The 14,722-nt window shown below is 41.6% G+C and overlaps 1 protein-coding gene across 1 annotated transcript in view; it reads left to right on the top strand.

The window, feature by feature from the left end:
* Positions 1-14,384, top strand: part of SRPK1 (SRSF protein kinase 1) — a 92,571-nt gene extending 78,187 nt beyond the window's left edge. Inside the window, 3 exon segments of the mRNA XM_009204992.4 lie at positions 4,319-4,388; positions 9,080-9,172; positions 11,992-14,384. Coding sequence (XP_009203256.1) covers positions 4,319-4,388; positions 9,080-9,172; positions 11,992-12,176 — 348 coding nt within the window. The 3' untranslated portion in view covers positions 12,177-14,384.
* Positions 14,385-14,722: the final 338 nt, after the last annotated feature.

The following is a 14,722-nucleotide window of genomic DNA, read 5'->3' as shown; positions in this document are numbered from 1 at the left end:
AGTAGCTGGGACTACAGGTGCCTGCCACCACGCCCGGCTAATTTTTTGTATTTTTAGTAGAAACGGGGTTTCACCGTGTTAGCCAGGATGGTCTGGATCTCCTGACTTCGTGATCTGCCTGGGCCCAGGCGGCGGTGTGTTGCCTTTGATGATGCAGGTCATGTGCCAGGTTCTATTTATTTATTTATTTTTTTGAGAGGGAGTCTCGCTCTGTCGCCCAGGCTAGAGTGCAGTGGTGCGATCTCAGCTCACTGCAAGCTCCGCCTCCGGGGTTCACGCCATTCTCCTGTCTCAGCCTCCCAAGTAGCTGGGACTACAGGTGCCTGCCACCACGCCCGGCTAATTTTTTGTATTTTTAGCAGAGACGGGGTTTCACCACATTAGCCAGGATGGTCTCTATCTCCTGACCTCGTGATCCGCCCGCCTCGGCCTCTCAAAGTGCTGGGATTACAGGCGTGAGCTACCGTGCCCGGCCCATTTCTGATTTCTTGAGTCTTCTTTTTTTTGGAGACAAGGTCTCACTCTGTCACACAGATTGGAGTGCAGTAGTGCAATCTCGGCTCACTGCAACCTCCACCTCCCAGGCTCAAGCAATCCTCTCACCTCAGCCTCCTGAGTAGCTAGGACCACAGGCATGTGCCACCATGCCTAGCTAATTGTATTTTTGGTAGAGACAGGGTTCACCATGTTGCCCAGGCTGGTCTCGAACTCCTGAGCACAAGTGATCCACCTGCCTCAGCCTCCCAAAGTGCTGGGATTACAGGCATGAGCCACTGTACCTGGCCTGTATTCACATTTTTATACAACTTGTCTTTAGAATTTTTTTTTGTTAAGAGATGGGCAGGAGAATGGCTAAACCCGGGAGGCGGAGCTTGCAGTGAGCTGAGATCCGGCCACTGCACTCCAGCCTGGGCGACAGAGCGAGACTCCGTCTCAAAAAAAAAAAAAAAAAAAAAAAAAGAGATGGGATCTCACTATATTTCCCAGGCTGGTCTTGAACTCCTGGGCTCAAGCAGTCCTCCCGCCTTGGCCTCCCAAAGTGCTGGAACTACAGGTGTAAGCCACCCTACCTGGCCTCTTTAGAACTTTTTTTATCTTTCAAAACTGAAACTCTATATACCATTGGAGAAAAACTCCTTGTTTCCCTTTTCCCCTATTCCTTGGCAACCTTTTTAATTTAAAACAGACTTAATTGTTCCAGCCTCCAGCCCTGCTCTGGAATTTTACTTCCCTTTGGTATAGATTGTTGAAGACAGGAAATTTGAATCATCTTTTAGTTTCTTTTTTCTAAAATAACATATCCAGCACTTCAGCCCTTCTTAATGTGGTCAAACCTGGGGTCAAGATAAGGGGCCTTCAGTTAATACATTAAGCACACCTGTATCTCTGCAGAAGGACAAGCATCAGAACTCTGACTTTTCCTCACTTTGAGACAGCCATTGGCCAGCCCATTGACACAGATGATGGACATGTTACTTTGTAGAAACAGCTCTTACCTGAAAGTCCTCATTTTCTGTTTGGTAGTCACTCCTTGCATTCTGACCACACACAAACATTGCTTATGAAATGCTAGATTGCCCCTTAAGCTGTGTCAGTATTCCTTTCTGCTACCTAGAGTTTGCAAGTTACTTCTGGATCTGAATGTGATTAGTCTGTTTAAATTGTCATTGTTTTAACTTTTCCATGCATTTCATGCTATCTTCTAAGCCATTTTTCTCAAAGGCAGTAGTCTAGAGAAAGTTAACAAAGGATGGTACACTGGTTTGTTTCTTAATAGACTTTACTTTTTAGAGCAATTTTAGGTTCACAGAAAAATTGAACAAAAAGTACAAATAAGTTTTATATGCTCCCCACACACAGAGCCTCCCCCACAATCGATCTGCTGCTCCACAGTGATACATTTGTTACAGTGAACCTACATTGGCACATCATTATTAACCAAAGTCAGTAGTTTACATCTCATTTCACTCTTTTATGAGTTTTGACAAATGTATCTATCATTATTATATGCAACATCATTTCACTGCTCTAAAACTCCTCTGTGCTCTGCCTGTTCATCCCTTCCTTCCACCACTCCCTGGCAACCACTGATATTTTTATTGTCTCCATAATGTCAAATAGTTGGAATCATACAGTATGTAGCCTTTTTAGATTGGGTTCTTTCACTTAGTAATATGCATTTAAGGTTCCTCCATATCTTCATGGCTTAATAGCTCATTTCTTTTTAGCACTGAAGAATATTTCATTTTCTGGCCTCCTGAATAGCCGGTGCCACAGGCATATAGCACTGCCATGACTGGCTCATGTGTTTTTTTGTTTTTGTTTTTGTTTTTGTTTTTTTTTAACTTTAATTTCAGTATCTTTACTGAACTCTATGAGACCATGAGTTTTTTTTTTTTTTAAGTCCTGGTGTCAGGAATGATTGACAAGTTTTGTTGAATAAGAATCATGATTTGTTTCTCTGTTGCTTTGGGACTATAAACCTGAGGACAACTCAGGGTAGAACAAGTATCTGCTCTATCACTGTGGTTCAGTTTCATAATAAACGAGTGAAATGTAAAACAAGCAATGCCAAGCAAGAAGCCATATAGCACTCTTGACATTTAGAGATAGTATTTGATTCCTAAACCTATCCTGAAACTTCTGGTTTTGAGGTCTCTGGATGGTAGTACTGTTTTGAGAAAGGCTGTTCTGTCATGAAATTGCAGAAACTGACCCTGGTGAGCCACCAAGACCTAAACTTGGGTCTAAATTGAGAATATGCCCCAACTAAGTCCTGGAGTCTACAGTTCTTGAGGTTGTTTGGACCACTTAGTACCATTGATTTAATCAAAATTGACCTATGACTAGCACTTATTTTATAACTGTGTTTCCCTATCAATAAGGTTATTTTTAAAAACTGCTGTTGGCCGGACGCAGTGGCTCACGCCTGTAATCCCAGCACTTTGGGAGGCTGAGGCAGGCAGATCACGAGGTCAGGAGATCAAGACCATCCTGGCTAACACAGTGAAACCCCATCTCTAATAAAAATACAAAAAATTAGCCGGGCGTGGTGGCGGGCACCTGTAGTCCCAGCTACTCAGGAGGCTGAGATAGGAGAATGGCGTGAACCTGGGAGGCGGAGGTGGCTGTGAGCCGAGATCGCGCCACTGCGCTCCAGCCTAGGCAACAGAGCAAGACTGTCTCAAAAAAACAAAACTGCTGTTGTACTGATTTTTAAAACTCCATTTATAATCAGTGAGATTTATGTAGCCCCGCTGTTACCCTAACACTATCTTTTCATTCTGCATGGCACTTATTCCTAAGGATATCATTTCCTAAGACGCTCTCGAACACTGTAAGAGGTTTTTCTATTACTGGAGACAGGCTTTTCTTTTCCTGATTAGGGAGTACTGACTTGCCAGTCACATAGGCTAGGCTCCTGACTCCCTTTACACTTAATCTTCTGATTTTCTAAAGACCTACAAATTGGCCAGGCACAGTGGCTCACGCCTGTAATCCCAGCACTTTGGGAGGCCAAGGCGGGTGGATCATGAGGTCAAGAGATTGAGACTATCCTGGCCAACATGGTAAAACCCCATCTCTACTAAAAATACAAAAATTAGCTGGGCGTGGCGCCACGTGCCTGTAGTCCCAGCTACTCCGGAGGCTGAGGCGGGAGAATCACTTGAACTCCGGAGGCAGAGGTTGCAGTGAGTTAAGATCACGGCATTGCACTCCAGCCTGGTAGGCAGAGCAAGATTCCATCTCAAAAAAAAAAAAGACCTAGGAATCAGGAACTTTCCATCTGGGACAGTCTAGGGAGTACTTCCTATGCAAAAGTTAATAGTGTACTTGTCGAACACTAGAGAGTCATAAGTAGACATCTGAATTTTTTTGTTTTGATTTTTTTTGTTTGGTACAGAATCTCAATTTCTAGCCGTGTGTGATTATAATGTAAGAAAGACCTGTTCTTCTCATGCATAATAATTTAGAATCACCTTAATATCCAGGTGTGCCTTTTTCTGGCCAAAAAAGGGAAATTCAGGAGGGCTGAATTGCTGGGGTTTAGGGTGAGGAGGTTTAGGCATGAAATAACCCACATGTTAGTATTTACTGAGTCTTTGCTGTTTTCTCCATTTTATTAAGATAGGGATGTGGAAGAAATGCTTTAGGAATAATCTTATGGGGGTTTTTTTTAGTTTTTTTTTTTTTAATCTGTAAATTTTCCCAAGGGAACAAGAGTTACTTCATATTGAGCCAAATAGCAGTAAGCTTTCCAAAGGCCTTCTTTTCTGTTGTGCTTTCATATACTGTCCTCTTTTTTTTTTTTTTTTAGGCCTTTGAACTGGCCACAGGTGACTATTTGTTTGAACCTCATTCAGGGGAAGAGTACACTCGAGATGAAGGTGAGAACCCTTAACCGTGGATGTGTGTGTGTGGCATTTACACTTTCCACATTTAGCTAACATCATTTGTTAGTACTGAAGAGCCTTAGTCTTGTTAGTGTGCAAAGCATATATAAATCCCAGAAAAGTTAGAAATATAAAAGACATTTTATAGTAGGTTTTTAGATATTTTCTGAAAAATACTAAAGAGCTCTGTCAGAGTCAAAAGGCCACAGTTAACCTAAAACTTCTGTGTGCTGGACAGTTTTTTTCTTCAACATCTAGTTATCTTCCTTTCTATATATATCAGTGGTTCATTCTTTACCCAGTTTGAGTTTACCTGTTCATCAACCTGTTGCTCAATTATGCCTCCAAATTTATTTAGAGGTCAGTAACTTTAATATACACACACTAGTTAAATGCAGAGACTATATCCTATTTCTGTAAATTCTGCCAACATTTAGCATTCTTTTTTCCCTTTTCTGAATATAAAACTGTAATTTTTTCTTCTTTGGAATTCCATTTTAAAACAAAATAGAATGGATTTACATGTTGTGGTAGCCAGTGGGAAAAGCTTAAGCTGCCAGTAACTTTGTCTGAGAGACTGTGGAAGCAGGCAACTGTATATGTCTGATTTTTCTATTATGATGGCATCCAGATAACTAAATGGGTTAATAATTTGAGTGAACAAACAAAATTTTTTTTTTTTTTGAGACGAAATCTCACTCTGTCACCAGGCTGGAGTGCAGTGGTTCAAGCGATTCTCATGCCTCGGCCTCCCGAGTAGCTGGGACTACAGGCATGCACCACCACACCCAGCTAATTTTTGTATTTTTAGTAGAGGCGGGGTTTCACCATGTTGGCCAGGATGGTCTCTATCTCTTGACCTCGTGGTCCACCCCTTTCAGCCTCCCAAAGTGCTGGGATTACAGGCATGAGCCACCGCGCCCAGCCAAGAAAATGTTTTATACAGTTGAGGCAGCTTATGTTTTATTTGTAGGATTAATGAGGATTATTTTGAGAGATCACTACAGCATCTACCCTCCCGATGTAGAGAACATGTTCTTTTTGTACTTTCCTTGAGTCTTTGGGAACACGTATTTCATGCTCTATGGAACCAGGAGTGCTCTTTGTTTCTCATAATGTGGTCTTCTGGGATATTAATAGGTAATGTTAGTAGGACCTGCTAATATCCCTAATGAATACCATTTGGAAAATGCTATCTATCTAATTCCCGTGAATGCCTATTTAAGTGAGTACATATTTTATATGTATAAGCCCCATGTTAGAGGATACTATAATTACTACTTGATTTTACCCACTCTCTGCTTGCTATTTTTCTGGGTTATAGGTTTGGGGTCATAGGCTTACAGTGTTTGGGGTTATAGGCCTAGAAACTACCTACTATATTTGTTGGGAGGGTAATTAATTTTTTTTTACTTCCCTAGATTCTCCATAAATGTTAGTGTGTGGTACAGAACACGTATAGTGGCTAGAATTATATCAAGTAGTAGTATGCTACCAAACCTGAAAATTTTAATATATATGCAGAGTCCCAAATAAGGGGACAGGGAAAAACTATCTTCCCTAGATATTTAAATTCTAATTTATTCCATCCTATACCAGTTAGTACTAATAGTCCTTAGGTCAAACATCAACCCTACCTGTGCTGTTCTACTGCAGTTTGGCCTATAAGAGCAGGAACAAGCAAACCCTTACCCCTGACTAGTGTGTGCAGTTTGTTACAAGTCATGGTAGGACAGGAGCCTGAGTACCATGTCCTCTACTCTGGCTTTCCACAGCACTAACTCATGGGATAATACTTAATAATTTTGTCTGTCAAGCATATCAATCCTCATAAGCCAAAGATAGGTTGCAGGAATTAAATGTAAAGTAACAACTTCAAGGGAATTCCTTGGTATAGGAAAAATATTTAAAGAACCAATATTTTACTTGGAAGTTTACTTAAGTTTCTAAGAACTTTAAGAAGCTCTCTTAGAAACTATAGTCTAAGTTTTTCTTTGGTATTCTCATTTTGGTTATTGTTAATGGTAAAAACACATGCCGGGCGCGGTGGCTCAAGCCTGTAATCCCAGCACTTTGGGAGGCCGAGACGGGCGGATCACGGGGTCAGGAGATCGAGACCACCCTGGCTAACACGGTGAAACCCCGTCTCTACTAAAAAATACAAAAAACTAGCCGGGCGAGGTGGCGGGCGCCTGTAGTCCCAGCTACTCAGGAGGCTGAGGCGGGAGAATGGCGTAAACCTGGGAGGCGGAGCTTGCAGTGAGCTGAGATCCGGCCACTGCACTCCAGCCTGGGGGACAGAGCGAGACTCCGTCTCAAAAAAAAATAAAAAATAAAAATAAAAAAAATAAATAAAAACACATTTGCAGGTCCTGCCAAAAACCAGCAGAAAAATTCTTGGCATGCAGGTACTTGTTACCAAACCATAAATTCAGTCAAAACTGCTCAAAGGTTGTAGGGAAGTCATAAATGTGAAGTCTTCTTTAAATGACACCTACTCCTTTACATGAGAAAGATATAACCTGAAACCTTCACAAATTCCCAGATAATATGAATGTCTCTAGCATGTTATTTCCCCTGTAAGATACATAACTGGAAGTTTAACCCTTAATGATTCTGTAACTACAGGATAAAAGTATTTTATAAAACTTTTTTTCTGGCCAGGAGCCATCATTTAAAAAAAAAAAACTTTTATATTCTGCCTGGGTGTTCACGCCTATAATCCCAGCACTTTGGGAGACTGCGGTGGGTGGATCACTTGAGCCCAGGAGTTTGAGACCAGCCTGGGCAACATGGCAAAACCCCACCCATCTCTACAAAAAATACAGGCCAGGCACAGTGGCTCACACCTGTAATCCCAGCATTTTGGGAGGCCAAGGCAGGCAGATCACCTGAAGTCAGGAGTTCAAGACCAGCCTGGCCAACATGTGAAACCCTGTCTCTACTACAAATACAAAAATTAGCTGGACGTGGTGGTGTGCACCTGTAATCCCAGCTACTCAGGAGGCTGAGACACAAGAATCACTGGAACCCAGGAGGCGGAGGTTGCAGTGAGCCAAGATCATGCCATTGCACTCCAGCCTGGGCGACAGAGCAAGACTCCATCTCAAAAAAAAAAAAAAAAAAAAAAAAGGTTTTATATTCTTAATTTCTGTCACCTGCAGAGGGAAAAAAAAAAAAAGACAGTAGATCTGCCTGAGGTGTGTGTACTGGTTGTTCCCAGACTCACCTCCTGGTTAAGAGGCTGCATGCCTCCCTGGTGGCGCTCATGATCCATTTTCATACTGTGACGATTACAGATCATCAAGTAGCTATACTTTAAAATGCTTGTGCTAATCTTTACTTTTAAAAAATGATTTTAGGGAAAAAAGCTTTAGACAAGACATAAGATAATTGGTTTTCATTTGAGTTTTAGCTCATATTAGCCCTGAAGTTTCAAGTTAGGCCATTTGTGCTTTTTGAAGTTCTATTTTCTCATCTTTAAAATGGGGTATCAGCCAGGTGGTGACCCAGGCCTGTGATCCCAACACTTCGGGAGGCCAAGGCAGGAGTATTGCTTGAGCCCAGGAGTTTGAGACCAGCTTGGCAGTATGCCATGACCTCATCTCTCCAAAAAATGTTTTAAGTCAGCAGGTGTGGTGGCACATGCCTGAAGTCCCAGCCACTGGGGAGGCTGAGACAGAACGATCACAAATAATAGTTCCAGAATGTCTAACACATATTTGGACAGTTTTTTTTTTTTTTTTTGAGACGGAGTCTCGCTCTGTCGCCCAGGCTGGAGTGCAGTGGCGCGATCTCGGCTCACTGCAAGCTCCGCCTCCCGGGTTCACGCCATTCTCCTGCCTCAGCCTCCCGAGTAGCTGGGACTACAGGCGCCCACAACCGCGCCCGGCTAATTTTTTGTATTTTTAGTAGAGACGGGGTTTCACCGTGGTCTCGATCTCCTGACCTTGTGATCCGCCCGCCTCGGCCTCCCAAAGTGCTGGGATTACAGGCGTGAGCCACCGTGCCCGGCTGGACAGTTTTTTAAATCTTACCTAAAGAACCTACCTGAACCTAGATATATAGACAAAAGACAAGTAAAGATGAAGATAAGCCTCCAAAATCCAGAATGGTACTTGCCGACACTGTCGGGTGACCAATCACCAGAAATAATTCTTGGCCTTCCCAGTCAGTCTTCCCTTCATTATCTTTGGTTTTATTTGTAGTTACTTTTAAACAGCTAGTCCTTGAAAAAGCTAATCATAGAAAAACCTCTTTTACAGCTTGTCCTTGATCTGTTCTTCTTACCCTTCTATTTTAGACCACATTGTGCACATTATAGAGCTGATAGGCAGAATTCCAAGATGCTTTGCCCTCAGTGGGAAATATTCACAAGACTTCTTCAATCACAGAGGTAGTATTGTTACATGAGTTTTAATCTAGGACCCAGGGGATACTTCAGGAAGCAGAGCATTCACACCAAGATTGTTTTTAGCTATCACTGAATCCACAAAAATTTGACTTTGTGAATTCTCCATTAGATGGATAGAGTCTTCCTCTTCCCATTTAGGATAGCAAGCAAGCCTGATATGCTTTACAAAGAGGTGTGCATGCTACTCTTTCTGCTATTTTCTAGAGCTGCATTTGTTACTCTTGTTATGTATCTTTTTTTTCCCCCTTCTTGAAATGTTTGAAATATACAGATCACATTGCATTGATCATAGAACTTCTGGGGAAGGTGCCTCGCAAGCTCATTGTGGCAGGAAAATATTCCAAGGAATTTTTCACCAAAAAAGGTAAAGTAAATGTGTTCCCAGACATTAAGGAGGCAGAAGTGTTTTAAGAGGTAAGCACATATTCCCAATATCCTACAGAATGATGGGCCTACCCTGAATGCTAACCTGTGACTTAGCAAAGAGGTAAAAAAGTGGTCAAGAGCAGAGACTGAGCCAGGCGCAGTGGCTCATACCTGTAATCCCAGCACTTTGGGAGACCGAGGCAGGCAAATCACAATGTCAGGAGTTTGAGAACAGCCTAGCCAACATGGTGAAAGCCCATCTCTACTAAAATACAAAAAATTAGCTGGGAGTAGTGGCAGGCGCCTGTAATCTCAGCTACTTAGGAGGCTAAGACAGGAGAATCGTTTGAACCCGGGAGGCAGAGGTTGCAGTGAGCCAATATCGTACCATTGCACTGTAGCCTGGGCAACAAGAGCGAAACTCCATCTCAAAAAAAAAAAAAAAAAGCAGAGACTGGAGCTGGGCATGGTGGCTCACGCCTGTAATCCCAACACTTTGGGAATCCAAGGCAGGACGATCACTTGAGTCTAGGAGTTCGAGACCAACCTGGGAAACATAGGAAAATCCCGTCTCTACAAAAGTTTTTTTAATTAACTGAGCATGGTGGTACACACCTATGGTCCCACCTACTCCAAAGGCTGGGGTGGGAGGATCACTTGAGCCTGGGAGGTCAAGGCTGCAGTGAGCCATGATTGCCACTGCACTCCAGCGTGGGCAACCAGAGCAAGATCCTGTCTCAGGGTAAAAAAAGAGCAGAGACTGGAGCCAGACTGTCAAATCCTGGCTACTCCCCTAGCCATGTGACCTTTGCCAGGATCTAACTGTGCCTCAGTTTGCTGATTTCTTAATGGAGATAATAATAATGTATACTTCTTACTAAGTTAGTTAATATGTATGGTGCCTGCATGCAGTTGGTTGATTACTTTTATAGCAATTCTGAAAAATGGACAAATTTTTTGCTGGCGTTTGGTCTAAGAACTGCCTCTACCAAAGGGCAGGTCATTTAAGCTTCTTACATAAGGGCAGGGACTACATCTCATCTTTGTATCCAGTGACACCTAACACAGTCACTCGAAGTACATTAGTCATACAAACGAACTTTACACTTTTTAGTTTTATGTATTTGTTGTTATTAACAAAAAAAAACTTCCAATTTTTGACTTGATAATATATTTCTTAAGCATTGCAAAAAAAAAAAAAAAACTGAAATGTGAAAACCTGACCTAGAAGCATCTAGGAAACGGTCTGGTTTTTTTACCCCCATTGTGCCATGGTTCCCTTTTTCCTCACAACTTCTACAGAAGTGCTGAGAAAAATGACTTTTCTTAATCCTTGACAGGAGCCGTCCTCAGAAACATTACCCTTTCTTAAACCTCTTTTAGGTGGGAAAATTTTAAAATGTTTCATAAGAGTTCCTCCTTATGTACAGTCAGATTAAGGCATGTGTGTTTACCAGGTAGGTAATCAAATAGGCACTCACTGCTCACAAAAGAGACTTAAAATTTTTATTTTTAAAAAAATATTATTATTATTATTATTATTATTATTATTATTATTGAGACAGGGTGTCACTCTGTCACCCAGGCTGGAGTACAGTGGTGCAATCTTGGCTCACTGCAACCTCCACCTCCCAGGTTCAAATGATCCTCCTGCCTCAGCCTCCCAAGTAGCTAGGACCACAGGCACGTGCCACCATACACAGCTAATTTTTTGTATTTTTGGTAGAGGCAGGGTTTCACTATGTTGCCCAACTGGTCTTGAACTCCTGAGCTCAAGTGATCCACCCAACTCAGCCTCCCAAAGTGCTGGAATTACAGGCGTGAGCCGCTGTGCCTGGCCAACTTAAAATTTTAAAGCAGCATTTGCCTTAGCTATTAATAATTGACTATCTTTTAAAATTTTTTCACTTCAAAGTAGCAATTAGGTTGATACTCCAGTATAGTATAGAGCAGCGGTCCCCAATCTTTTTGGCACCATGGACTGGTTTTGTGGAAGACAATTTTTCCATGGACAGTGGGGGGTAGGGGGTAGGGGGATGTTTTGAAGATAAAACTGTGTCACCTCAGATTGTCAGGCATTAGGTTCTTTTATGGAGCATGCAACCTAGATCCCTACTGCAGTTCACAGTAGGATTCACACTCCTATGAGAATCTAATGCAGCCACTGATCTGACAGGAGGCAGAGCTTAGGCAGTAATGCTCTCTGGCCCACCACTGACCTGTGCAGACCTGACAGACCACAGACTGGTACCACAGAGGGTATTGGTATAGAGTTGAGGACCCCTGGTATAGAATATATGAAGCTGTTGTATCTGAAAGCTGTGTAGGATTTGGGGGTTTTTTTGTTGCTTTTATCCATGCTTGACATGATGATTTAATTTTAAATTACTGCCTCACTGTGAAGCAACATATACTAAACTATTGAGCACATACACAAAAAAGAGTATAAGCAAATTATTCTTGGTATGTGGTGCTAGAGTGCCTCTGCACACCATATGAGACCATGTTGAAGACAGGCATTTCATGTTTGTTTTAGTAGTAAATACCTATCCTGATTGTCATACCCAGTTTGACTGGGACCCAAAAAAATCCTAGAATAGGGGAAAAAACAAATTACCTTAAATTTTTAGAGCCTTATGAAAAATAGAGGCACTTCTTTCTGAGGCATATGCCAGGAAAAAAATGCTTTGTGAATGCAGGATTAGATTCTGATTGCAAAATCTGATTCCTCATAGACTACGTGGATTAGTTCCACAAGAGGACCTTGTCATTTGTCTGTGTTGATCAGTGACTTTTTCTATACTGTCTTCACTGCAGGTGACCTTAAACATATCACGAAGCTGAAACCTTGGGGCCTTTTTGAGGTTCTAGTGGAGAAGTATGAGTGGTCTCAGGAAGAGGCAGCTGGCTTCACAGATTTCTTACTGCCCATGTTGGAGCTGATCCCCGAGAAGAGAGCCACTGCTGCCGAGTGTCTTCGGCACCCTTGGCTTAACTCCTAAGCCCCTGCCCACCACCACAGCAGAGATCACACACTGACCCTCCGCCCTTCCCCTCCAAGCATTTTCCTCTTCCCTTTTCAGGGTGAAGCTCTTCCTTCAAGAGTTTCTAGATCTTGGTTTTTTTTAATCCAACATGTTCATTTGGGTTTGCTTACTTGACCCTGTGGAGATCCCCACAGCCATTGGGCATCCTAGGTGAATTTGGCCTTGGTTGGGCTCTGCCAAAGACTAATGGACTAAAATGTGAAACAGCCTCTTGCCCTGTACCTTTCCTTCCCATTAGGACATCCTTTAAATTATAAGCATCCTTTTTGAAAAGAGCTATGAAGGTGTATGAGCCCATCCTTTTATTCATTGACTCTAAGAGTCAAATTTTCTAGTGCATATCCTATTGCCAGCATAAGGATGAGGAGGGGAAAGGGTGTTAATTCTGTGTACAGCAGAGACATTAAACTTGCTGTGTCCAGGCTGCATCATCTTCCTGGACTGTTTCTGTTGTTCTCTATGTTCACATTTTTTCCTGCAACTTTTAAGCTACTGTCTTTTAATTAGCTGTATGAACACCAAATTTGGGTACCATTTTATCACTGTTCAAAGCACTGTCGAATTCCTTTCATCCTTTAATAGTTAAGATCTTTGAATCTTCAGTCTGATTTTTAATGTAAGCAAAAACAGAACCATTGAATAGTAATTTCTTGAGAACCTCAGGTGTTCTATAAACAGTCCTTTCCTGTATGTCTTCTGTTACCCTAAGACCAGAGTTATTTTGGTTGGCTGTTTTGTTTTGTGTTGTGTTTTTGTATCCTTGGCTGGCACTTTACTCATTGCACTTGAGTTTATTGCCCCATAACTAAAGGATCAGGATGATGTTAGAACGGAGATCTGGATTTCAGAGCTTTCCCACTTAAGAGAAGTAGATCTTGAGATTCTGATTCTTTTCCAGACAGTCCCCTGCTTTCATGTACAGCTTTTTCTTTACCTTGCCCAAAACTCTGGCCTTGAAGCAGTTTTCCTCTATGGCTTTGCCTTTCTCATTTTCTCAGAGGCTCGAGTCTTTAATATAACCCCAAATGAAAGAACCAAGGGGAGGGGTGGGATGGCACTTTTTTTGTTGATCTTGTTTTGTTTTGTTTTGTTTTTTGGTTGGTTGGTTGTTTTTTAAGATTAGCCATTCTCTGCTGCTATTTCCCTACATAATGTCAGTTTTTAACCATAATTTTGACATGATTGAGATGTACTTGAGGCTTTTTTGTTTTAATTGAGAAAAGACTGCCATTTTTTTTTTTAGGATGAGCCTCTCGTAGACTTGACCTAGATATTACATATTCCTCCAGTAATATTGAAGAGCAAAAGAGGGGCAGGACTGGGGTCACAGCCGCTTCTTCAGCATGGACCAAGTGGGCCTTGGGGATTACAGCATTCTCAAAGTGGCTATAGGACTCGAATTTACAGAAAGCCACAGAGGTGCAACTTGAGGCTCTACTGCTAGCAAGCCACCAGTGAGGCTGTTGGGTAACCACCTTTCTATACGGGAGATTGGAGTCTACTTTGTCATTTATCCACCAACAGTGACAAAGGAAAAGTGGTGCCGTTATGCAATCCATTTAATTCATAAACATATTACTCTGAGTAACTGGCCAGCCATTCTTCGGATCCTTCATTGGGTACTCCTGAACTCAGACATGTTCCTGTAGAAAGAATTTTAAGTTAGGCTTTCTATGCACCTACCAAGAATCAAGAGAATAGATTGTATCAAACAACGGCAGGGAAATCCTTCAGCAATTCTAATCCACTTTGGGTTTTCAGCTGTTTTTACATCTAAAGCAATAGACTAGAACTGAATTATCTTCTACACTGTAAAATCACAATTGTGGAATTACAGGAATTCTGGTGATATTAAGGTGAAATAAAACATGCAAAAGGCCCTATTTTAACAGTTGATGTGACAGTAAATTTTAATAGAACCTGTAACTTCATTTTGGAAGTGCTCCTCCACCAAATAAGGGCTTTCCCCCCTATTGTTTAAGGAGCCAGATGGATTGAAAGATGTGGAAATAGGCAGCTGTAGAACTTGATCTTCCAAGTACCCCATGTATCTTTATTGAGCTTAATTATAATACTGTCAAATTGCCACGATCTCACTAAAGGATTTCTATTTGCTGTCAGTTAAAAATAAAGCCCTAAATACATTTTTATTCTTTCTACTGAGTGCATTGTCTGTTTTCTTTGTAAATGCCGTACAATAAACAAATTATTTAATAACCAACATGTTTCCAAAAATCTCTGTTCATGTGTTGTCCAAATTGCTCTGCCCTGAGTAGTTGGAGGAAAAGATCAGTTGAGTATGCTTTTTTAATTTAAATACGGAATGAAACAGTACAGATTGCACACTTGCCATTTTGTGGGGTTCATAGTTTTGCTTCTGCTTTAAATTGGGAGTGGGATAGAATTAACAGCCAAATTAACATTTGTGGAATACTATTTTTCAGCCTGTTTTTTTTTTTTTTTTTTTAATTGTTTTTCCCTACGTCCAATAGATAGCACTT

This window comes from Papio anubis, chromosome 6, assembly GCF_008728515.1.
Source record: "Papio anubis isolate 15944 chromosome 6, Panubis1.0, whole genome shotgun sequence".
NCBI lineage: Eukaryota > Metazoa > Chordata > Mammalia > Primates > Cercopithecidae > Papio > Papio anubis.
The sequence above is the reverse complement of the archived record's forward strand: the minus strand, read 5'-3'. Positions and strand labels throughout refer to the sequence as shown.